This window comes from Myotis daubentonii, chromosome 9, assembly GCF_963259705.1.
Source record: "Myotis daubentonii chromosome 9, mMyoDau2.1, whole genome shotgun sequence".
Taxonomy (NCBI): domain Eukaryota; kingdom Metazoa; phylum Chordata; class Mammalia; order Chiroptera; family Vespertilionidae; genus Myotis; species Myotis daubentonii.
This window is the reverse complement of record NC_081848.1, coordinates 68,880,188-68,902,918: the sequence shown is the minus strand read 5'-3', so window position 1 is coordinate 68,902,918 and position 22,731 is coordinate 68,880,188. Positions and strand designations below refer to the sequence as shown.

Here is a 22,731-nt window from a genome sequence, read left to right as displayed (position 1 = left end):
AGTTGGCCAGCCAGTGGTCAGAAAGTTCTGGGGCAGAGCAGTCAGGCCATCCCCACGCCTGCTAGGTCACACCGCCTGCTGCGAGCCTCCTAGTAGCCCAGGGTGCCATCCACGCACCCAGTGCCTCTCCGGCGTCTGCCCAGCCCTGTGCTGGAAGAGGGGCAAGTGGCGGCCCAGGCAGACTCACTCTAGAAGGCAGAGAAGCCTAGTGGACCCCAGAGGCAGACGGGGCAGCTGGAGCTGGAAGCCAGGAGCCAGCCTCCCCCAGGCCGAGCGGACCTGTAGTGCAGGGGTTCTCACCCTGGGGCTTTGAGTTCCTGCTGTGTTTGTGCTTCATTCTTTTGTGCCCCTCATCGCTGCTATGAAAACCTTCGTTCTCCAGCAGGTAACGTGGCCCAGCTCTGCTGCCTCCCCCCAGGCTCCACCTGGGGCCCTGCGGTGGGTGGGGCGGGCTCCCTTCAACCAAGGCAGCTGCTCACATCGCCAGTCCGTCTTCTCTCCCCACCCTCTTCCTTCCCAGCCTCCCCCCACCCGTGCTGGCTCACTGGTTCTGAGGTTCTCCCCCGTATACTCCCTCTCTTCTGCCAGAGAGAGATTTGGGGGGAATCTTCCGACTCAGGAGAAGACCTGCGCTTCTTGCTCCACCTTTGATGGTTTTATTCCCTGGTGGCCCTGGGTCCCTGAATTCACCTCCCAGGGCCAGGAGGTGTGGCCAACTCTCATCCTCCCTTTCTGGTCCCCAGGGGACGTCATGCCCGGCTTCTCCCAACTTCAGGGGCCGCGATGATGGCTGCGCCTGTGCCTTACGCCTTCCCCTGGCCAAGCAGAACCCTGCATGGCTGGGGCAGGGGCGACTCTGAGTCTGGCATTTGGGGCTGTGGACGTGTGTACCTTGCCTGATGCCTCCCGTCACCTCCCTCCCGGGTGCTGTGCTCGCCTGCCTCTCCTGCTCGGTGTGTCTGCTCCAGAGCCCTCTGACGCTCTCCCTCACACAGGCGGGCCTGGCCTCTCCTGCCACTCAGGAAAGGAAACGTACACGTCTGGTGGGTTTAGTATCCACATGCCTCATCCAGCCTCAGGACGCTCTGTGTCGGGGCTGGGAGTACAGGGGACTGTGCGTAACAGGACCCGAGTTTCGGCTGGTGACAGGGATGCAGCTCTCTTCTCCCAGCCCGACTGGGGGTACTCCACCCTCCTGTGCTTCTCAGGGGCCCTGGACAGCAGCGGGGACCAGGCTGGTGAAAGATTAACCCGCTGCCGTGCTGGGGCTCCCAGAGAAGTGGGTAGAGTCACGGCCACCAGCAAGGAGCCATGCAGACCTCAGGGCAGTGTCTGGGGACGTGTCCTCGCCTCCTGCAGGGGCTGGACAGACGCTGCCGTAGCCTGAGCTGCAGCCCTAGGAGCAGCCCGGAGGGAAGGGCCCTGTGCCGGGCGCCGCCGCCTGGGGGAGCTCGGCACTACTCTTAGTTTTGAACTTTCTGTTTTGTTTCTTGCCCGTCCGGTTTTAGTTCCTGAAATTAAAGAAGTGGTGAGCCACAAGTACAAGACACCCATGGTGAGTGTGCCATCAACCCTGACAGGCCAGTCTGCACAGGGCTTCGGACAGAAAGGGGGCTCTGCAAGCACAGGGTGAGGGGTGATAGGAGTGATCTGAGAGGCGAATTTGGTCCGGATGCCAGAGGTTCAGCTGAGGCTGACAGGTCTTCAGCCCTGGGGGAGAGACGCACACTAATCCCCTCTCCCACCGGCCAGCTCTGAGGCCTGGCTGAGGCCCGAGCCCAGGGCGAGGCGCGCGTTTCCCTGGCAGAGCTCCGTGTGAAGAGGTGAGGTCTCAGGGGTGTTGATCCGCCTGGTTTTCTCCCCGTCTAGGCCCACGAGATCTGCTACTCGGTGTTGTGTCTCTTCTCGTATGTGGCTGCGGTCCGCAGCAGTGAGGACGACCTCCGAACCCCACCCCGGCCCGTCTCCAGCTGATGGAGGGTGACGGCTGCCCCAGCCCAGGGGCGCCCTGGCCTCTTGCCTCTTGCTGTTCCCCAGTGCATGATGCTGCTAAGACCAGATGCGGATGACACGCGTTCTCTGCAAGCCCCTCACGTGGCTTCGGTGGTTCCCAGTTATGTGTCTGTTGGTGTGTCTTAGTGTGTTCATCACAGGGCTGAGCTAGCCTCTTCCGCCTTCTCCCTCTTCACTCCCAGAAGACCAGCCTACTGTTCCCTCAGGGCTCAGTGTGTGTGTGTGTGTGTGTGTGTGTGTGTGTGTGTGTGTGTCTTTGTCTGTTGGGCCAGTGGCTTCTAAGAACTCTTTGGCACAGGCCAGTGTGAGTCCACGCCTGCATGCCCTTGAGACATTTGTGCTGTGGCTCCGTGTCCTTGGCATTGTGACCTCCCAGCGCAGGACTCTGGCTCTTGTCCTCTGTGATCTGGCACAGCCGGGCGCCTGGAACAGCCCCCTCTGGGGAGTGAGGGAAGCTTGAGGCTTCCTGAGCGGGGTGGGCGGCGAGAGGAGGGAGAGGCCCGGGGCAGCAGAGTGAGTGGCAACCTCCCTGCTTCCTGACGCATTTCCTAAGCTGGCAGCTACCACCCGCCCTCCCGTGGGCCACACACAGTCTTGCTGCTGTCACCATGGCCTCCACCACTCAGCGGAGCAGCTCTTCCCCTGGGGTCTGCCTGGCCTTAGGCAGAGGAGAGCAGACTGGTTGGGGCCAGGAGACTCCCAGGAACCGGAAGGGGTGGGCAAAGGCCACGTTCGGTATACACACCCGTGTCTGCAGGCGCGTCTCCTGGCACCGGGTGCCAGAAGGGAGAGAGGGCCTGGGAGTGGGCAAGAGATGACTGTACATATTTATTTCAGCTCCACATTATTTATAGAAAATGTACAGACATGTGAATGTGAAATAAATGTCCTTAACTCTCCGTGGGCTCCTGGCACTAAATGAGGCTTCCTCTCGCCTGGGCCTGAGGAAGGCTGGCCTAGACTCTACAAAGGCACCTCTGGTCCGAAGGGAGCGGGGAGATGAGGTCACGCCCACCTGAGCTCTGGCTCTGAAGCCCAGCCTCCCACCGGCCGGCCCAGCAGGGCTCCTCCCCACGCTCCCTGGGCCCCCTGGGTCCTGTTAGGGCCCGCAGAGGGCTGCTGTGCTCGGAATTGGCCACTAGAGGGGGCAGCCCAACTGGCTGACCCCTGAGCAGAGATGAACTTGGCCGTGAAGGAAAAACCCGCACAGGGCCCCAGCTCTGGGTGTTCCTTCCAGGTGTGATCCCTAGTGCTGTCCCTCGGCCGGGACCTGGAGCTGCACAGACACGGGTGGGCCAGGAGTGTCGGGTGGGGTGGAACTCGGAGAAGCGACCCTGGGCCCGGCCGTCAGGGAGTTGTTTTCTCTGCCATGGGAAACCTCACCCTCCCTGGCAGGAAGGACCCTCTACACCACACTGTCAGGGCACCTCTGAGACCTGCTGGCTTCCCCCTTCCAAAGGGAAACGGATGGTCAGGTGTGGGCTCCCCTCCATGGGATCCAGGGGTGCCTAGGCCACGGGCTTGTTGCCCACCGAGACCCCACAGCAGCCCCCAGGCCTTATGGGCACAGAACCGCAGCACTGCCCAGGCCCCGGCTGCTGTGACCGTGGCCACCAGAGCGAAGACAGTACTGAGCACGTGCGAGCGGGCAGGAGCCGGGTGTGCTGGCTCTGTGTTGAGGCACGTTCTCTATCACCGACCCTCCGTTTCCTCCTTTGAAGACCGTGCAGTGGGGGAAGACAGCTTCCTCCCAGGACTCATGTTTTCTGAGTTTCGGGCTCCGCTCTGGGCCTCATTTAACCGTTCAGTTTGCTCTGAAGACCAACTAAGTCTCCCTGTGCCTGTGTGAAACACGTGGGACAGGGCGAGCCAGGTCTCTGTGCTGCACTGATCTTTATTGCCCGTACCCCCCGGGAGAGCGGCAGGCCAGAAAGACGTCCGCAGCCATCATTTCCCGAGCTCACTCGCTCTTCGCCCCCACGATCTGAGAGCTTCAGCGGGAGCGCCGAAGGGTCAGTCTGCACAGTCCCCACGCCTGCTCATCACCACTCTGCAGCCTGCGACGCTCCAGCCGGCCCGGTCACACCGCGCACACGTGTCCAGCAGCCGGAGGAGGCTTGTCCAGCTCCCCTCAGGCTCCTGGCACACGGCTGGCATCCGGTGGCACCTCTGACACAGATTCCCCTGTGAGTGAGCTGGACTAAGCCACCTGCACCCCATTTCCGAGGGCCGTGGCCCTGCACCAAGGGCCAAGGCTGATGTGGGCCCGGGGTGGTTCCGAGCACATACCTGGCCGTCCCCGAGGAGGCAGCCTGGTCACTGAGGCACTGCAGAGAAGGAGCCGTGCTGTGGGCTGCACCTTCCGGCACCACCCGTCCTCCCAGAGGCTGGGAGCAGCGCACGTGGCGACCACTGCTCTTCTAGGCAGAGCAGCTGGGGCCCCGCCCGCTCTTCCGCCCAGGCCCTGGCCCGGCGGGCTCCTCACCTCGCACCTCCAGGCGGCACTCACACTGCGCCTCGCCTTGCAGGTTGGTGGCCCTGCAGACGTAGACACCCCCGTCGTAGGGGCAGGGCTTTCTGATCTCCAGGGTCAGCACGCCCTGCTTGCTGAACATGCGGAAACGGGCGTCTCCTCCCAGGTCCAGGCCGTTCTTGAGCCAGGAGATCTTGGGCTGTAAACCAGACAGTGGGAAGGAGGGGGACTCAGGTGGAGAGGACCTGGCGGGGATGGAGGGAGATCGGCATTTGTGTTTCTACTCCGGGGGCTCCCACTGGAGTCCCAAACTGTCCAAGGCTGGGAACGGAGAGCCGACGGGGCGTGCCAGGCCCTGCTCAGGGAGAGGCAGAGAGAAGGGGACGGCTCGAGGCCGGAGCTCTGCCGCCTGGGCCTGGGTTCCCTACCTTGGGGCTGCCTCGGACGGCACAGCAGAGAGTGGCATTGTAGCCGGCGATGACCGAGCGGTTCACCAGGGGGTGGGTGAAGCTTGGGGCCTCGGAGAAGTCCATGGCCTTGTAGTCGGGCGGCTCATACGTGATGCCTGGCGGTGACAGGGTTTTGTACCAAGAGGGCCGCACCCAGCCAGGCTCCCTCCCTGTGCCCACTGGCTGCCTGCCCCAGCGCCCCCGGGGGTGGCGTGAGGGCCCAGCACCTGGTCTGGGGATGAAGACGGGCTCCTTGGTGGTGGCGGCTTTGTCACTGGGCCCCACCATGTTGTGGCTAAAGACCCGGAAGTAGTAGCCGTTGCCGATGATGAGCTCGGACACCACACAGTGGGTGCGGCGGTAATGCTCCAGGACCGTGAACCACTCCTGCGGGCGGAGAAGGGGTCTCTGGGGCTGGGGCTGGGGGCTGGGGGCAGGCCCTGCTTCCTACCAGGGGCCTCTCGGTGCCCCTGGTGTCTGCACCCCAGCTGTGCGGAGAACCAGGTCACGGAGGGTGAGAGGCGGCCCATTCTCAGGGCAGGGGAGGGCAGCTGAGACCTGGGCCTGCCAGGCCCCAGGAGGGGTGCATGTCAGGGGGCCCAGGCTCACCATGGTCTTCTTGTCTGCTTTCTGTACCGTGTACCCCGAGATCTCGGTGTTGCCATCGTCTTGGGGTGGCTTCCACTCCAGAGCCACATTGAAGCCCCACGCCTCTGTGACCCGGATGTCCTGGGGAGGACTTGGCTTGTCTGCAGGAGACAGACCCGGTGGAACCCCACACCCTGCTCCAGGGCCCATCACCCCGCCAGCCGGGGCCTGGCGGCCCAGCTCGGGGACCGGAAGCCAACGGGCTAGAGGGAGGCCCCAGGGCCACGCACCAACGATCTGCAGGACCAGCGTCGCCTTGTCCTCCATGTTCTCGATGCGCAGCGTCACCTGGTAGGTGCCGGAGTGGGCGCGGCGAGCGGCCCGGATGAAGAGGATGGTGTCCGTGGGGCTGTTGCGGATGCTCACCTCCTCGCCCGCCAGTGGCTGCCCCTCTTTGGTCCAGGTCACCTGAGGCCGGGGCTTGCCCTGTGGGGAGGGACAGCTCACCCCCAAGCCTGGCTCTCCCTGAGAGCCGGCCACCCCCAGCCTCACGTGCCCGGGTGGGGTCTCAGGTGAGCCCCAAGGCACATCTGTCTGCGAGGCATGAGCCACACACAACAGGACAGAGAAGGGGCCAGCCCTACCTGGAAAGGAATGAGGAGGTTCACAGGCTCCCCGACCCTCCTCTGGATGGTCTGGCGTAGGTGCCTGGGCAGCTGGAGCCGTGGCCGCTCTGTGGATGTGGAGTGGGCAGCTCAGCAAGAGCCACCCCGGCCCAAGGCCTGAGGGGTGCCATGGCTCCATTCTCTCCTGAGGCAGGGCCCAGAGAGCTGCAGCTAAAAAAGCACTGCTCCCTAGGCATCCTCTCCTATAGCTCCCCCTAACCCAGCCCCAGAGGGTTCACAAAGCGCCTGCTTCCCCCTGAGCCTCACCACACCGCTCAGGAGGCAGGGATCAGAGAGGGTGTGCAACTTGTTTGAGGTCACACAGGCCAGGATGCAAATCTAGGCTTTTGGACCCTATTACCACCCAGTTTGCTGTCTCTTTCCACCCTGAGAACCAGTCCTTACACACGGTTGATCCTTTGTTAGGAAGGGAGGCCCAGATGGGTCAGCTTGACCCCAAGAGGCATCACTGCTCAGTCCTGAGCACAAGGACAAGATCTACCTGCTGGAGCCGAGACTCACGGAGCAGAGGATGCATAATAACCCGCGCTTTCCCTGCCCCAGACAGGGGCTGACAGGGGAAACCAAGAGGACACTTTCCGCCCAGGTTTGCCCTGGGCCCGGGGCCTGGATGAAGGCTCCTGCCCCTCCAGTCCCTGCCCAGCAGGCAGCTCCTCCCCCAGGAGGGCCCGTCTGACCGTCCCCACCTCCAGGGGCCCAGGGCCAGGTGTCAGTGGCAGGTGCTGTGACCAAAGGGGCACTCACGCAGGATCTCCTGCACCGTCACGGGCTCCTTGGTGGTGGCGGGGGCTCCAGGCCCGGCCACATTGTGTGCCCGCACCCGGAAGAGCAGCCGGGCTCCCGTGGGCAGGTCCTTCACCAGCATCGAGGTGCGCTCTGTCAGCCCCTGCAGGGCAGCCACCCACTCGGAGCCTGGGGGCGTTGCAAAACCACGGGCAGTGTCAGCATCGACACCACCCTGCTGCCTGCCTCTGGTGGCTGTCGGGGCTGCCGCTGCAGGGAGGGCCCCGCGGGGTGGCAGGTGCCCGGCAGGGCTGTTCAGAGAAGGGCACAGGCTGCGGGCCCAGGCTGGGCAGCGACACTCACCGCCCTCCTGGCAGTACTCCACACTGTAGCCATCCAGGCCTCCGGCTCCCTCGCGCTCCGGGGGCCTCCACTTGAGGGACACTGTGGTGTCGGAGATGTCCTCCACCGCCAGGTGGGTGGGCTCGCTGGGGGGGCCTGGGCAGAGGAGGGCAGAGGGGGCCTGAGTCACCCGGGGCTTCCCCTTCGGCTGGCTTTCAAGCACTTTAAGAAACATTTCAGCCCCGTTAACAGGCGTGCCGCTAGATAAGCTTAAAAACAAACAGGTACAAAAGAGCTCCAAGCAGGAAAAGGCACCCAAGGCCTCAGAGCTTAGAAGGAGCCACTTCTGCCCGAGAGCGAGAGTGCGGGAAGCTAGCCTGCAACACGGGCGCCTCCTCCCCTGCAACGGGTGAGCTGTCTCAGAGCCGAGCAAACGGCAAGTCAGTCCTAACGAAGGAGGCCTGGACCCCTCTCCCCACAGGCACCCCTTCCTGCCATCTCCCCAAGCTCTGCCCTCCCCCTGGGCTGGAGGGGGCGCCTCCCCCTGCCTCAGACAGCTGCTCCCAAAGGCTCACACATCCCGGCAGGGACGGGGTTCCTGGAGAGCCTGCCACACCTTCCCTGTCTGCGCTACCCTTTCCGCCCCCCCCTCCCCCTCTGCAGACGAGGGAACTGAGGCTTCGGGGAGGCGATGGCTCAGGCGGGCCTCCTGGGACGGTGGAGCCGGCTCGGCAAACTCGATGTCCAACTCCTGGTCCAGGGCCCTTCCCACAGACAGACGTGCCTCGGGCCTCAGACACCCGCTGCCCTCCCCTTGTTTCACCTGGACAACCCTGGTTGGAGGGAGCAGAGGACAGGGGGCAATTGCCGTTCTTGAGCACCTGCTGTAGACCAGATGCTCTGCCGGCACTAACTCCTGTCGCCCTAACCACAGTTCTGTGAAGTCGGTGTCCTTACCCCCTTCCACAGAGGTGGAAGGTGAGCCTCGCGAAGACGAGACAAGGCTTAGGGGGGTGTGAGTCCCCGCTCCGGCCCCGCCAGCTGGGGGGCCTTGAGCAAGTCACTTAACTTCTCGGAGCCTCACTGGTTCCATCTGTGAGATGAGCGATTGCCCCCGATCCCAGATGACAGCCCAGGGGTGTAAATGCCCAGTGTGGTGGCCGCCCACACAGAGCAGCTGCTCTCGAGCCCCTTGGCCGGGGACGGCACGAGGGGCGCGCCAGGCGGGGCCGGCTCACCGACGGGCATGAAGGGCTGGGAGGCAGGGCTGGGCCGGGACATGCCGATGGCGTTGACCGCGTAGACGCGCATCTCGTACACCACGCCCTCGATCATGCGCCGCGCCTCGTGCTGCAGGTCCCGCAGCAGGTCGAAGTTCAGCCGCATCCACCGGTAGCTCTTCTTCTTCTTGCGCTCCAGGATGTAGCCTGCCGAAGGGAGGCAGGGGCTGCGGTCTGGGGCCCGGGCGCCCCCACCCCTGCCCTCGGGTCGGCCCCGGTGCCCTCCACTCACCCAGGATGGGCTGCCCGCCGTCGTAGGCAGGCGGCTCCCACTGCACCGTGCAGGAGTCCTCGCCCACATTGCTGATCTTGGGGGCCGCAGGGGGATCCGGCACATCTGGGGGAGTCGGGGACCCACATCAGCCCTGCCCGGGCCCAGGGTCAATGTTGCTCATCCCCTTACCCCCCAACCCCCCCAGAGCCAGAGCAGCCCTCTGGAAGGCAGTTCTGGTCATGTCGCCGGCCTCGGACCCACCCTTCATGGCTCCCACTGCCCGTGTTCACCCGTGTCCCCATCCCCATCCTCCCCCTGGACCTGCGAGCCTGGCCTGCCACGTGTGCTCAGTGACTCAGTGAGTCGGCGATGGGCGCTCCCTGGTCGCCCCTCTCCCTTCCCTGCCCGGACCCCGGCCGGCCGGCCTCACCGATGACCTTGACTGTCAGGTTGACCTGGTCCTCGCCCACAGGGTTCTTCACGGTGACCGTGTAGACACCCTCGTCTTCCTTCTCTGCCCCCTCGACGGTGAAGATGCTGCGGTCCTTGGTGGTCTCCACTCGGACCCGGCCCTCGGTCTCACACAGCAGCTGGGGAGGGGGACGTGGGCGGGGGGAGGGCTCCCGTTGGACTCCAGAAGCTTCTGCAGCCTCTGGGATGGCCAACAGCCCCGAGATGGGAAAGGAGCTCAGCACAGGGCTTGGGGGAGGCACAGGCTGAGTGGAGCCTGCGCCACGGGCTAGGGGTCCGGGCTCTCGCTTTGCCGGAGAACCCTAGGAAACCCCGTGAACTCTCTGTGCCTCCGTTTCCTTGTCCACTGAGTGGGGATAACGTGACCTCATAGAGCCACTGTGAGGGTCCCTCATGGCTGCTGGCAGAGAACCAGCAGCAGCAGGAGCAGGAGGCTTCCCGTGATGTGGAGGGCGAAACGCTGGACAGACGTGTGTGGCGTGTGCATGGAGACCCGCCTGGGGCAGGAGCACCGCTGACCAGATGTGGCACCTTCTCGGAGGCCTTGCCCAAGGGTGGGTCCCGTGTGCAAACAAGCCCGGGCCTACCTCCAGCCTCACTCACCTTCTTTTCAAACACCCACTCGTCACTGGCACCTGCATCCCCTGGGGCATCAGGCACCGGCCCAGCTGGGACCTTTTTCCCCTGGGAACAGGCAGAAGGGAAGGGAAGGAGGGGGAAGGTGGCTGACTCAGCCCGGGGGCGAGGGGGAGTCCCTGCCCAGCGGCCCCTCTGTTTCTCCTTTGCCCGCCTCCTCTGCTGCCCATCACCCAGCCAGCTGCATCCCGACACTCCCGGCCAGGGGCCACCGGAGGGCATGCACATGGGGGGAGCAGGTCGCGGCGCTCACTGGTCCCAAGCACCCATTTCACAGACGGGACGTGGAGGAGGGACCCGCGGCACCTGTGTCATGGTCTTCTGCCAGATCACCGTGGGAGCAGGGTCCCCGGAGATAGGGACGTCCAGGCGCAGCTTGTTCCCGGCCACAACCACGATGGTGTCCGGCTGGCGGCCAGGGCAGTCCAGGTGGATCTTGGGAGGCTCTGGGGTGGGGACACACACAGGTCAGAGGCGGAGGGGACACCCGGAGGAGCACGTGTCCCTGCCGTTTTATTGCTGAGGCATAATTCACACACAGTGAGATGCCGAGATCTGAGCATGCAGCTTGCAGAGTTTTGACAAATGTACACACTGGTGTAAGCACCACCCAATCAAGATCTAGAATATTCTATCACTCCAGGAAGTTCCGGGGAAGTTGTATTATCAGGATGCCTCATGCAGCACTTCTTAAACTGTGCTGGGGGGTGGGTGGGTGGGTGGGGGGGCAGGGACATCAATGTACTGCCAGAAAAACAAACACACAAACAGTTTAAGAACCCCTGGATTAAACAAAATTAAGCACGTTTCTTAACTATGCAGGAGGGGGCATGGGGGCAGGTGTTCAGTATTCCCCAAAGTTACTTTACCACGGAACCCCTCTGAACGGAGTATCTTACATGAAGTGAACCCCATTTGGAAGGTACTACTCTAGAGCAGGGGTCCTCAAACTTTTTAAACAGGGGGCCAGTTCACTGTCCCTCAGACCGTTGGAGGGCCGGCCTATAGTTTAAAAAAAAAAAAACTATGAACAAATTCCTATGCACACTGCACAGATCTTATTTTGAAGTAAAAAAACAAATGTTTTCGGCGGGCCGCATGTGGCCCGCGGGCCGTAGTCTGAGGACCCCTGCTCTAGAGCATGCCTCAGTCTGGTCTGTTCTCCTGGTTAAAGTTTTATCTGAAAGCAGGAGCGACTCTTCCAAAAGCAGGAAAAGAAATAGTAAAATCTCACATCTGCGCTGCCATCTGATGGCTCACCCACCATCTCCTCTCATCTTTCCCACCACCCTCTGGAGGAGACAATATCAGAGATGAGGAAACTGAGGCCGAGAACTATCGTTGGCCCATAGTCCTGAGTGGCAGAGCTGGGCTGGGTCTCCAGGTCCCTCTCCCAGCTCTCTGTTCTTCTCTGTGAGTGGAGGGGAGACAGGGCGGGGGTGGGGGTATGAGGAGGGGGCACACAGGGGCCCTGAGACTCACCCTGCCTGGGCACGAAGTCGATCTTGACCTCTGCAAGAGAAGGAAGAGCAGCTGGCACCAGGGCAAAGGCAGGGCCCAGCGACAGGGCCCCCCTGCCCCCCCCCCCCGGGGCGCAGCTCACCCATGAAGTGGAGCTTGGCGGACAGATTGCAGGCGAAGCCCTCAGGCACGAAGCTGTAGTCGGCCTCGTCCGCAGGCGTGACGTCATCGATGGTCAGTTTGTGGACCCTGCGGGGCAGCAGTGGCTCAGAGGGTCCCACTGGGCCACACACCCCTGGCCTCCCCGGACACCCCAGCCAGAGCTCCAGGGGCCCTGGCCCCCTCCTAGCTCACTGGGGTTCTGATGTTTTAAGTGCTTTCTTTCTTTGTTTTTGACTTTTCCAGGGCCTCTCGTGTAGGCAGGGCAGAAGTGTCCCCTAGGCTGGGCCCTTGGAGACTGGACAGAGGCTGGTCTCATTAATCTCCGTGACCTTGGGCCCAGCACGGGCCGGCCCAGATGCTCGGGGCATGAGTAAGAGAGTGGGAGAGAGTGAGGGCCCCCCGCCAGGCCTGGCCTCGCCGTGGCTCCTGCCCCGTCACCACTGGGGAGGGGCTGGGCCCAGGGCGAAGCCCCTCTGCCTCTCTCCCTGCTTCTCTCCGGCTCTGAGGGACTCTCCTCTGTGCTTCTGTCTCCCCACAGCTTTCTGTCTGTCTTTTCGTCTCTTCTTCTTACCTTCCATTTCAGTCTGTGTCCTGCCTGTCTGCCTGTCTGTCTCTTTTTGTCCATCTCTGTCCACTTCTGTCTGTCTCCGTCTCTATCTCTTTCTCTGTCCCTCTGTCTGCTTCTCCCTGTCTCTCTGTGTGTCTCCGTCTCCCGGGGTGTCAGGCTGTCTCTCTGTCGTCTCTGTCCCAGCCTCCGCTGTCCCATGGCCCGCACACTCACCGCCCGATGTGGGACACCTTTATCCGGCTGTCGGGCACCAGCTCCTTCCCGTTCTTCAGCCACACGCCCCGCACGTTCTCGTCCGACACCTCGCACTTGAACACGGCCTGGTCCTTGGCGCCCACCGTCAGGTCGGCGATGCTCTGATACACCTCCAGCTTCTTCTCTGGGGGGCAGGGCAGAGCCGGTGAGCCGGGGAGGGCGTGTGCGGGTGCGGGCGGGAATCCCTGGGAGAGCACGTGGGCATGGGAAGGGACCTCCAGTGTGTGTGCGTGGCACTAGCCAGGCCCACCGACCCTCCCCCTGCCCGCTGAGGGGGCAGCCTCAGCCTCCCCCTTTCACAGATGAGGAAGGTGAAGCTCGGGTGTCCGGGTGCGGCTTCGATCCGGGCTGGCATGATTCCTGTCCGGGCCGTGGGCCGTGTGCCCCCCCCCCCCCCCCCGCGGCCGCGGCCTCACCCTGCACGATGAGCTCGGCCAGCGCCTGGCCCCCGCTGGTGCGCAGCGTGTAGTGCCCGGCGTCCTCCAGCGTCGCCTCGTTGATGATCAGGTGGTGTTTGCGGCCGTCCTTCTTGAACCGGTACTTGAAGGTCTCTTCCCGAGTCAGCTCCACCCCGTCCTTCAGCCTGGCCGGTGGGGGGGGCAGCAAGTGCTCTGGCCTCCTCTGGGGGTGCCCAGGCCTCCCACCCCGTCCCAGGCCCCAGCCCCAGGCCCCTGGCACTCACCACTTCACCTGGGCCCCCTCCTCGGACACCTCGCACTCGAACTCCACCCGCTGCCCCACCATCACCAGCTGGTCCTCCAGGGGCCTCACGATCAGCACAGGGGGCTCTGCGGAGGCGGGGGGGGGGGGGGTGATGGACGGGTCCCTCTGGGCCGCCTCTGCCTGGGTGCCCAGGTCCCCGGGCCCAGGGCCCACCTTTGACAAAGAGCTCGGTGCTGCACTTCTCCCCGCCCACCACGCACTGGTAGGCCGCGTCGTCCGCCAGCGAGCACTGGCTGATGGTCAGTGTGCGCTTGGCGCCATTGGACTCAAAGATGTACCTGGGCAGGGGCCGCGGAAGAGGGGTGAAAGCTGTGGCCTCAGCTCCTGGCCCCCTCCCTGCCCCCCCCCGCCCCCGCCCCATGCCGTGACCAAGCCTCCCGCGAGCGGGGCCTTACTTGCTGTGGAACAGAAGGGGCCATAGGTGTGTCCCCGACGGGAGGAAGCGAGACCAAGAGAAAAAGCGAGGAGCAAAGATGGAAAGAAAGAGAAACATGGGAAATTAGACCCAGCGAGAGAGAAATGCGGGGACGGACAGAGACAGAGAACACGATGGAGAGGCAGAGGGCAGGGCTGGGAGCACCCCCCCAACCAGGGTCCCCTCCCCGCCCCCCCGCCCCCAGAACCTGCTCTGGCCCCTGGCGCACCTGCCGCTCATCTGGATCTCCTGTCCGTTCTTCAGCCACTTGACCTCGGCGTCAGGGTCGGCCAGCTCCACGGCCAGCCGGATCTTGTGGCCCTTGTTAACCTGGTAGGCCGGCTGCAGCTTCTTCTGGAAGGCTGAGCACCACCCCTCAGCCCCCGCTCCCGGCCGCCCCGCCCCCACTCCAGGCTGGCCCTGGCGGGAGGCTCTCGCCCACAGCCACGTGGCAGAGGGCCCAGCCTCCGGCCGCCCCTTTGTCGCTCTGGTCTCCACTGTGCTGCCTGTCTCTCTCTGCTCGCCTGTCTTCCTCGGGGCCCTCTGTACCTGCTCAGCTCAGGGACACGGTCGGTCGGGGGCTTCCAGACAGACAGAAGCTCCGCGAGGAAGCAGGTGGCGGGAGGAAGGGCCCTGTCTGCCCCGTTAACCATGTTAACAGCAACCTTGGTGTTGGCGCTCCTGCCCAGAGGGCGGGTGAGGCCCCTGCCTTCCCAGCTCATCCTCGGGGCTGCCACCTGGCTGTCAGCCATGCTGGGAAGGGCTGTGAGCCCTCGAGAGAGGGGTGACCTGCCTGGGGTGAGGGGCTGGCCCTGCCCCTTCTGTTTTCTTGTTCTGTTTGCCTGAGAGGAGGAGTCACAGGCCTGTCTCTCCTCCCAGGTGGAGGTCTCTGGCCTAACCTGGCTTCTTCCCCTTTTCTTGGGCAGAGAGGGTGCAGCAGACCTCTCTTCTTCTCCGGGGGTGGGAGGGGGAGGCGAGGGGGGGGGGGGTCGCCTGGTTTTCATTTGGTGAGGAGGGCTCCCCTGGGCCCTGTCCCTGGTTTGGGGCGGAGGGCTCCCCTGGGCCCTGTCCCTGGTTAGGGGCGGAGGGCTCCCCTGGGCCCTGTCCCTGGTTTGGGGCGGAGGGCTCCCCTGGGCCCTGTCCCTGGTTTGGGGCGGAGGGCTCCCCTGGGCCCTGTCCCTGGTTAGGGGCGGAGGGCTCCCCTGGGCCCTGTCCCTGGTTAGGGGCGGAGGGCTCCCCTGGGCCCTGTCCCTGGTTTGGGGCGGAGGGCTCCCCTGGGCCCTGTCCCTGGTTTGGGGCGGAGGGCTCCCCTGGGCCCTGTCCCTGGTTAGGGGCGGAGGGCTCCCCTGGGCCCTGTCCCTGGTTAGGGGCGGAGGGCTCCCCTGGGCCCTGTCCCTGGCTTGGGGCGGAGGGCTCCCCTGGGCCCTGTCCCTGGTTAGGGGCGGAGGGCTCCCCTGGGCCCTGTCCCTGGTTTGGGGCGGAGGGCTCCCCTGGGCCCTGTCCCTGGTTTGGGGCGGAGGGCTCACCTGGGCCCTGTCCCTGGTTTGGGGCGGAGGGCTCCCCTGGGCCCTGTCCCTGGCTTGGGGCGGAGGGCTCCCCTGGGCCCTGTCCCTGGTTTGGGGCGGAGGGCTCACCTGTGCTCTTCTTCTCGTCGCGCTTCATGCCCTTGAGCCTCTTGAGCATGCCCCGCAGGTCGGTGACTCCGTGCTGGAAGGCGATGCGCTCGTACTCGGACGGGGGCGCCTGCCGCAGGATCTCCCACACGTCCTCCTCGGCTGGGGCCTCCAGCTTCGAGTCCCTGTGTCCGCAGTCCACGCACGGCGGCCTCAGGGGGTGCCCGTGGCCAGGGCCGGACTGCAGCCCCCTCCCCGGGCCAGGAACAAGGAGCCTTAGCCGCCCCGCCCTCTGACCCTTTCCTCCTGGGGGGGAGGGGGGTGGCCTGAGCTGACATGGGTCCTCAGCCAGTTCCGGGGTTCCAGGGGCTTACGGCTCAGCCTGGGGGTGGGGCCAGGGAGGGTTCCTGGGGTAACAGAGGGGCCAGGGTGCTGGGCGTCACCCCGCACTCACCGTGGGGTCCGGAAGCTGCTGCTCCAGGTGGGGCAGAAAGCGGGGACACATTAGCGCGAGGGCCATCTCTCCCCCAAGACCTGGGCCCCCAGGGGCCCCCCTCCTCCCTCCTCCCGGCACTCATGCCCCTCCATTTGGGGGCAGCTAGGACGCACCACAGGCTGGAGGCTCCCCTGCCCACCTCACAGTGGGCATCAGGAGAACCGAGGCTCAGAGACTCCCGTCACTGGGGTCTCGCTCAGGTCCGCCTGGCTCCCAGCCCTCCCAGCTCTCCCCGCGTGGCAGGGCGCCCGCTGCCCACAGCACCAGGCCCCACGCTTACTCTCTGGGCCGCAGCAGCACCGGCCAGGATGCAGGGTCGGGGGAGAGAGAAAAGGGCACGAGTCAGTTGGGTTGGGGTGGACGGGCAACCCCGGCAGCTCTGGGGCCTCTCCCAGGGTCTCCTGGGTCCCCAGAGCTGCAGTGTGAGGGCTCGCGGGGTGTCTGCAGAGCCCGCCTCACTCCCCCCAGCGGCAGGGCTGCCCCAGGCACAGACAGGACAGAGGTACGGACCCGCGGAGGCCACCCAGGCTGAGCCCGGCCTCACCGCAGCCCGGAGCCGCCCCGGCTCACCTCTTCTTCAGCAGCGAGCTGAAGTCCAGGACCCCGGCGTCCTCGCTGCTGTCACTGTGGAGAAGGACCCGGTGAAGACCCCGGGAGCAGCCAGAGGGGCTTGGGACCCGGGAAGGCTGGGTGGAGTAGAGCGAGAGAGAGGGACACTGGCCGGGTGGGGGCTCGCTGCCCATCGCAGACCCGGGGCCTGTGTACGGGCAAGTAGGGCCGGGGGAGGGGTACCTGGTCCGACGGCCGCCTCCAGCCAGGCTCCTGTGGGAATTAGACCCAGTTCCTCACCTGCCCAGGGAGTTGCTCTCCCCCAAGGCCATCAACTTCAGCCCCGCGCCCCCCATGACTCCCAGCCTGGACCCCCCACACCACCCCCAGCCCTGCCCCCCACACATCACCCCCATCCTGGACCCCACACATCACTCCCAGCCCGGCCCCCCCACATCACCCCCAGCCCAGACCCCCAATCACCCCAACCCTGACCCCCCCACATCACCCCCAGCCCAGCCCCCCCACACCACCCCCAGCCCTGCCCCCCACACATCACCCCCATCCTGGACCCCACACATCACTCCCAGCCCGGCCCCCCCACATCACCCCCAGCCCAGACCCCCAATCACCCCAACCCTGACCCCCCCACATCACCCCCAGCCCAGCCCCCCCACATCACCCCCAGCCCAGACCCCCCACATCACCCCCAGCCCAGACCCCCCACATCACCCCCAGCCCAGACCCCCAATCACCCCCAACCCTGACTCCCCAACATCACCCCCAGCCCGGACCCCGAGGCTGGCCTCCCCAGGCCCTGAGGGGAGGTGGCCACTCACGTGCGGCGGAAAGCTGACCGGAGGTCCAGGTCTCCGGGGCCGATGGCCTCTGGGTGCAAAGAGGGAGGTGAGTCAGGGAAGGGACTTCCGCGAGGGCCATCCAGGGTCACAGACTGCCCATCCATGGCCCAGGGAGAGGGGGCACTGCCCCAGGACCCCACATCCTGAGCTTGCCCGGGGCCGAGGTACAGGGAGGGGCGGTTTAGGATCCCCAATCCCTCAGCACAAGTGGTGGAGCTCCTACTCTCCTCCTAATTCACCTTCACCTGTTCCCCTGCCAGGAGCCCAGGACACCAAGACAAGACCCAGACGAGATCTGCACTTGGCCGTCCCCCAGCCCAGCCCTGGAAGCCTCCCGGGGTTTCTCTTGGGCCCCTGCATGGGCAGTGTGGGCACGGGGTCAGCGCTGTCTGGCCGGGACGAGGCACCCTCCTTGGTGCTGGGGAACGGAGGCGGGTGCCGGGGACAGACCCATGGGGAGCCCGAGGTCAGGACGGGGCCGGGCCCTCACCATGGACAGTGAGGTTGAAGTTGCAGCTGTCAAACTTGTCCTTGGTGGACACCTCACAGCGGTAGCCGCCAGCGGAGGTGGCCTGGGCATCGGTGATGTGCAGCTCAAACAGGTAGACCTGTGGGGTGAGGTGTCAGGAGATGGGGGTCAAAAGACGAGGCCCTCACCCCTGAAGGAGGCTGGGGGTGGCTAGTGGCCACCGACCTTCTCACCCTTCAAGGTTAAGTTAACCCGTGCAGTTGTGTGTAAATAGCAAAAGGAGCCCCTTCTCAAGACTCACACTGCCATCTGCGGGCACAGGATGGTAAGAAAACAGAAATCTGTGATGGCTACCGGGCGAGTGGCATGCGCTGAAGATGAGGCACTTTCGTGCGATGCACAGCCACACAGCCAACAGCACAGCCACACAACCAACAGCACAGCCACACAACCAACAGCACAGCCACACAACCGACAGCACAGCCACACAACCAACAGCGCAGCCACACAACCAACGGCACAGCCACACAACCAACAGCACAGCCACACAACCAACGGCACAGCCACACAACCAATGGCACAGACACACAACCAACCACACAGACACACAACCGACAGCACAGCCACACAACCAACAGCGCAGCCACACAACCGACAGCACAGCCACACAACCAACAGCGCAGCCACACAACCAACGGCGCAGCCACACAACCAACGGCACAGCCACACAACCAACAGCACAGCCACACAACCGACAGCACAGCCACACAACCAACAGCACAGCCACACAACCAACGGCACAGCCACACAACCAACAGCACAGCCACACAACCAACGGCGCAGCCACACAACCAACGGCACAGCCACACAATCAACCGCACAGCCACACAACCAACGGCACAGACACACAACCAACAGCACAGCCACACAACCGACAGCACAGCCACACAACCGACAGCACAGCCACACAACCAACAGCACAGACACACAACCGACAGCACAGCCACACAACCAACGGCACAGCCACACAACCAACAGCACAGCCACACAACTGAACCTGTGGACCTGCCTGCCAGAGGCCCACCCCTGGGCCAGGTTCACAGGCGTGGAAAGAGTTTCCCAGGCTCCCCATCCCCCTTCTTTATACCGCTGTGTGCCCCCCAGTTTCCATGTCCCCACAACCCCAGGGCCCAGGCCCCCATGCCCACCTTGCTGGCCCGGTCGTAGCTGTCGTGCAGCTGAAGGTGCTGGCCCACCTTGCTGCTCAGGTCCACCCACTTGCCCTTGAACCACTTGACTACGGGCGGTTTCAGGAGGCTGGCCCCGGCCACGCGGGCCGAGAAGGTGATGCTGCCACCTGCAGGAGACGGTGGCAGTGGGCTTGGGGTAGCTCTGCTGCCGCCCTCCCCGCCCCGCTGGGCTGCAGTAGCCCCACACTCACCCACGGTCACCTCGCCATCCTGTGGCCGCGTCACAAAGAGGCCGATGGGGTCATCGGGGGCAGCGGGCCCATTGGTGGCTGCTGAACTTGACCCTGAGGGCAGAGGCCTTTGAGACCTGCGCTGGGACACCCCACACTGGCCCGGGCCCTCCCTGCCCGGCCCTCTCACCTTCGGGACTCGGGGAGCCTCCTTCCCCCTCAGTGGCTGAGGCCGGGGCTTCTCCGGGAATGCCGGGGGTCTCGGCAGGGGCAGGGGCAGGGGCAGGGGCTGGCACAGGCTCTGCCGGTTCTGCAGGGAATGGGGCAGGGGCTGTGGAGCAGCTTCTACCCAGACCCCTCCTGCCCCAGGTCTCGCCTCCATCTTTGTAGCTGCATTAAATACTGCGGTGTGTGCACAGCTCACCTGGTTCCTCCCTTTTCCTCACCCGCCATGACCTTGTCTCTCCCCTAAATTCTCTCCCTTTCTACCCACCACCTCTGTGAGCTCACGGCCCCCTCCTCGGCCCTGTCTCTCCGAGCATCAGGCCCAGGAACCCACTGTCCACGGGGCATCTCGCTTGGATGCAGCCCTGTGGGCGGCGCACACTGAGCGGGAGCCAGCACCGGCTTCCCCGGCTCACACCCTCTGTGCTCAGGTCAGTGGGTCCGTTCTGACCAGTTCTGGCGTCCACCCTCCTTTCCTTCCCCAGGCTCTGCCCTGGCCCAGGCCCCCAGCTGGGCTCCCTCTGTGCCCACAGCCCCCGGGGCTCCCCTGGGGCGCACACCGCACACCCTCGGGCTGAGTGTGGGTGTCCAGGGGGAGGGCAGCCTCATGCACTGCTCATCTCTGAATTTCCCCGCCTCCACAGTGGCTGGATAGGCCAGGGAGCCGCAGGGGGCACTCAGAGAGGCCTCTCCCAGCAGAGGGGGGCTTTCCTGGCAGAGGGCACAGCCGAAGCAAAGGCGAGAGATGGGAAAGCACCTCCCACGCCCCGGGCAATGGAGAGGTGGCGGGGCGGCCCCTGCTCCAACCCCCAGAAGTTCAAACCTCAGGGGAGACTGACCAGCGTCTTACCTGCTTCTACGACCTTGAGGTCGAATTTGACCTTGGAGGAGCCTGCGATGACTGCGTAAGACCCCTGGTCCGCGGGGCCCACGTCCCTCACTGTCAGCGTGTGCCGCGTGCCCTCGGCCGCCAGCCCAAACTTGTCGCTGGCACTGATGTCACTGCCCCCTCGCTGCCAGCGCACCTTCACTCCTGCCCGCTCTGTCTCGGCCTCGAACACGGCAGGGCGGCCGGGCGCCACCTCCACGGACCGCGGCTTCTTGCTGAAGGCTGAGACTGTAGGCCCAAAAGAGGCTGCAGGGCCCCGGCTTGCCCGTGCACCCCACCCCTGCGGCCCCTCTCATTCAACACGGTGATAAGCACATGGACGCATCACCTCATTTCCTGCTCCAATGAAAGGGGTCGCTCTTACGCCCATCTCTCAGATGAGGGCACCAAGACTCAGAGAGGTTAAGTGCTTACCAACATCACACAGCCAGTAGGCGGGAAAGCCAGGGCTGTGGTCCTAATCACAAGACCTTGGCTAAGTGGATCCCAGAGTGACCCGCCCAGGGAAACCCGGGAGCTCAGCTCCCCCCGCCATCTGGGGTCTTGGCGAGGGACGGGTATCTGCCTGCCTTCTTGGACGCGGCTAAATTTGTCCCCTAAGGGCCTCAGGCTGAGAATCAGCGACTGAGATAAAGCCGGCCTGGGAGGGGGCTGGGGCCGGGGGACTGGATCCCTGCCCTGCACAGCCTCGCCGAGGACACAGGCCAGGACCGGCCCCGCGATCCCGCGAAAGGCTGTGACTTTCTCTGCCCTTGGCCGGACTGGGGCCTCTTGACTGTCCTCTCCCAGAGCAGAGCGTCTGCGTAACCTCAATGCGGGGCCGTGCCGGGAGTCGGGGCCACGGGGGAGCAGGCTCCTAAAGCAGAGCCTCTCACAGGTGGAAAGAACCAACCCAACCCCTCCTGGTGGAGAGGGGAACGGAGACCCGGATGGGGGAAGGCCTTGTCCAGGAGCGAGCGAGCGCGTCCAGACTCCACCTGGCGCCTGCCTGGGGCCTTTCCCCAGAAGGCAGGCTGGGCCTACCCTTGCTGCAGAAGGAGACGGGGGCTCAGGGACGGTCCCCAGCATCTGACGGGGGCTGGGGGGGCTGGGGACCTCCTGCCTTGGCTCTCTGCCCTCTTGCCCCTGACCCTGGGTTGCCCTCACTCCCATCAGTAGGAAAGGAAGGAGAAACTGCGAGTCAGGAAAGGGCCCAGAAAGACAGTACGTACCCGCCTCAGGGCTCGATCCCAGGCCGGCCCCTGATTGTAAGGCCCCCAGCCCGCCCTGCCCACCTCAGCCACCCCCCGCCTGAGCTACCTGGCTTCTTCCCCGGCTCAGGCATCTTGAGAGAAGTCAAACCAAGAACCGAGCAGGCACAGGCCACCCGAAGAGGATCTGGGCAGGGACCCGTCCCCCACTATATAAGGGGCCTCCCCCTCCCCAGTGCCCCCTTATCTGCCTCCTTCCCAGCTACCTGCTAAATATAGACAAATTCCAGAGAGCAGGGCTCTCAGGAGAAGGTGGGGCCGTGTTGTTCCTGGCTGTCCCTTCCCCCACCAGCCCAAGATGATGGCTCTGCCCCCCCCATCCTCAGTGAACCTCAGGGGAACCCCAAGCCCTGCCTGTATGTCCATCTGACGGGCACACGGTGCCGTGGGAGTGAGCTGGGCCCACGGCCCTGGGGTGGGTGGGTCGAATGCGCATCCTCGCTGGGCGGTACGGGTGGGGGCTCCCCACACAGACCCTGGGGCCGCCCTGAGTCCTGCCACCGCCACTCCCTTCCCCTCCCAGGGCCTTGGTCTCCTCGCCTGTAACTGGGGCGGTGACGGCAGCACCCGCCGCCTGGGCCTGTTCCGTGCGCGCAGGGGGTTTACCTACGGAGACGCGGAGCAGGGCCGGGCGTGTGGGAAATGCGGAGGGACGGTGTGCTCCTATTTGACCCGGGCATCACAGCTCAGGGCCCGGCTGGCTTCGTGCTGTGGGGCCCTGGGTGCAGCTCACGGGGCCTCTCTGCTTCCTTTGTATATACATATCTACACATATCTACACGTACGTGAAAGGAGCAGGTTACACGCGATGCCCTAGCGAGGCTGACTGTGAGGTCGGGAAAGGCCCGTGCCCCCCGTGGTGGGAACTTACATCCCTGCGAACACAGAAATCCATTCTTTTCTGCCATTTTAACCACTTTTCAGCCGCATCGCAGGCCTGCACGCCCCCGGCCCTCTCTCGGGGCTTGGCGACGGCGTAGGAAGTGTCGCGGGGTGCGGAGGCATGCGGGGTGTCTGCCCAACACAACTGGCCCCAGAATCTGGGTTCCCTGCGGCCTGCAGGCTGCTGCGGGGAGTCACCTCACTCCCGGCCGGCGGCCGCCACTTCTTGCTACTGGGTAGTCGGCAGCAAGAAGCTCAGAGACCCCCGGCCCCCCTCGGCTGTTCCTCCCCCGCTGTGGCCTGGAAGCCAGAGAACACAAGGCACCGGGTCCACCCAAGGGGTCCTGCTCACGCGGGTCCGGGGCAGACGCTCTGTGTCCCACTGGCCGCGTGGGGTCACCTTGCCGAACTGTACCCCATTCCGGTCGCGTGAAGCCTCCTCCCTCACACTGACGTGGCCGCTCACCTGGCGCTCCATGGGCCTGCGGCCCTCGCCAGCTGTGTGACCTTGAACAAAGTATTTGACCTCTGTGAGCTTCCGTTTCCCAGTCTGTACCCTGGGATGATATTGGAGCCCGCTTCCGAGGCGGACATGTAATAAATGGCCACAGTTATCACC

General features: G+C 64.7%; 2 protein-coding genes across 24 annotated transcripts in view; one reads left to right on the top strand and one right to left on the bottom strand.

Annotated features, from left to right (window-relative positions):
* MADD (MAP kinase activating death domain) overlaps positions 1-2,912 on the top strand; it is a 37,446-nt gene extending 34,534 nt beyond the window's left edge. For 22 of the 23 annotated variants that reach the window (XM_059709429.1, XM_059709428.1, XM_059709447.1 and 19 more), the window contains 2 exons: positions 1,509-1,555; positions 1,870-2,912. In XM_059709429.1, coding sequence (XP_059565412.1) covers positions 1,509-1,532 — 24 coding nt within the window. In that variant the 3' untranslated portion in view covers positions 1,533-1,555; positions 1,870-2,912. The remainder of the gene's footprint in view (positions 1-1,508; positions 1,556-1,869) is intronic. The other variant, XM_059709449.1, reaches the window with a different exon arrangement.
* Positions 2,913-3,903: 991 nt separating this feature from the next.
* On the bottom strand, positions 3,904-21,304 carry MYBPC3 (myosin binding protein C3). Its single transcript, XM_059709412.1, has 34 exons — positions 21,280-21,304; positions 19,942-20,208; positions 19,057-19,176; positions 18,888-18,980; positions 18,655-18,803; positions 17,468-17,585; positions 16,957-17,005; positions 16,361-16,390; positions 16,139-16,192; positions 15,527-15,547; positions 15,094-15,257; positions 13,689-13,821; positions 13,440-13,442; positions 13,198-13,322; positions 13,004-13,109; positions 12,738-12,904; positions 12,280-12,445; positions 11,479-11,585; positions 11,358-11,387; positions 10,182-10,321; positions 9,843-9,923; positions 9,199-9,358; positions 8,787-8,891; positions 8,513-8,701; positions 7,290-7,430; positions 6,954-7,121; positions 6,168-6,256; positions 5,814-6,009; positions 5,545-5,684; positions 5,163-5,322; positions 4,915-5,051; positions 4,499-4,685; positions 4,303-4,340; positions 3,904-4,182 (listed from the first exon to the last, which is right to left on the bottom strand). Exons 1-33 carry the CDS (start codon positions 21,302-21,304, stop codon positions 4,330-4,332), a joined length of 3,831 nt encoding a protein of 1,276 aa, XP_059565395.1. The 3' UTR covers positions 3,904-4,182; positions 4,303-4,329.
* Between the last annotated feature and the right edge of the window lie 1,427 nt (positions 21,305-22,731).

Excerpts from the sequence above, each read along its gene's own strand:
- MYBPC3 (XM_059709412.1), bottom strand. The coding sequence starts at position 21,304 with ATGCCTGAGCCGGGGAAGAAGCCAG. Across the intron at positions 12,446-12,737 it reads GGCCGAGCTCATCGTGCAGG|AGAAGAAGCTGGAGGTGTAT; the intron begins GTGAGGCCGCGG and ends CCTGCCCCCCAG. Across the intron at positions 7,122-7,289 it reads CTGCCAGGAGGGCGGTGAGT|GCTCCGAGTGGGTGGCTGCC; the intron begins GTCGCTGCCCAG and ends CAACGCCCCCAG.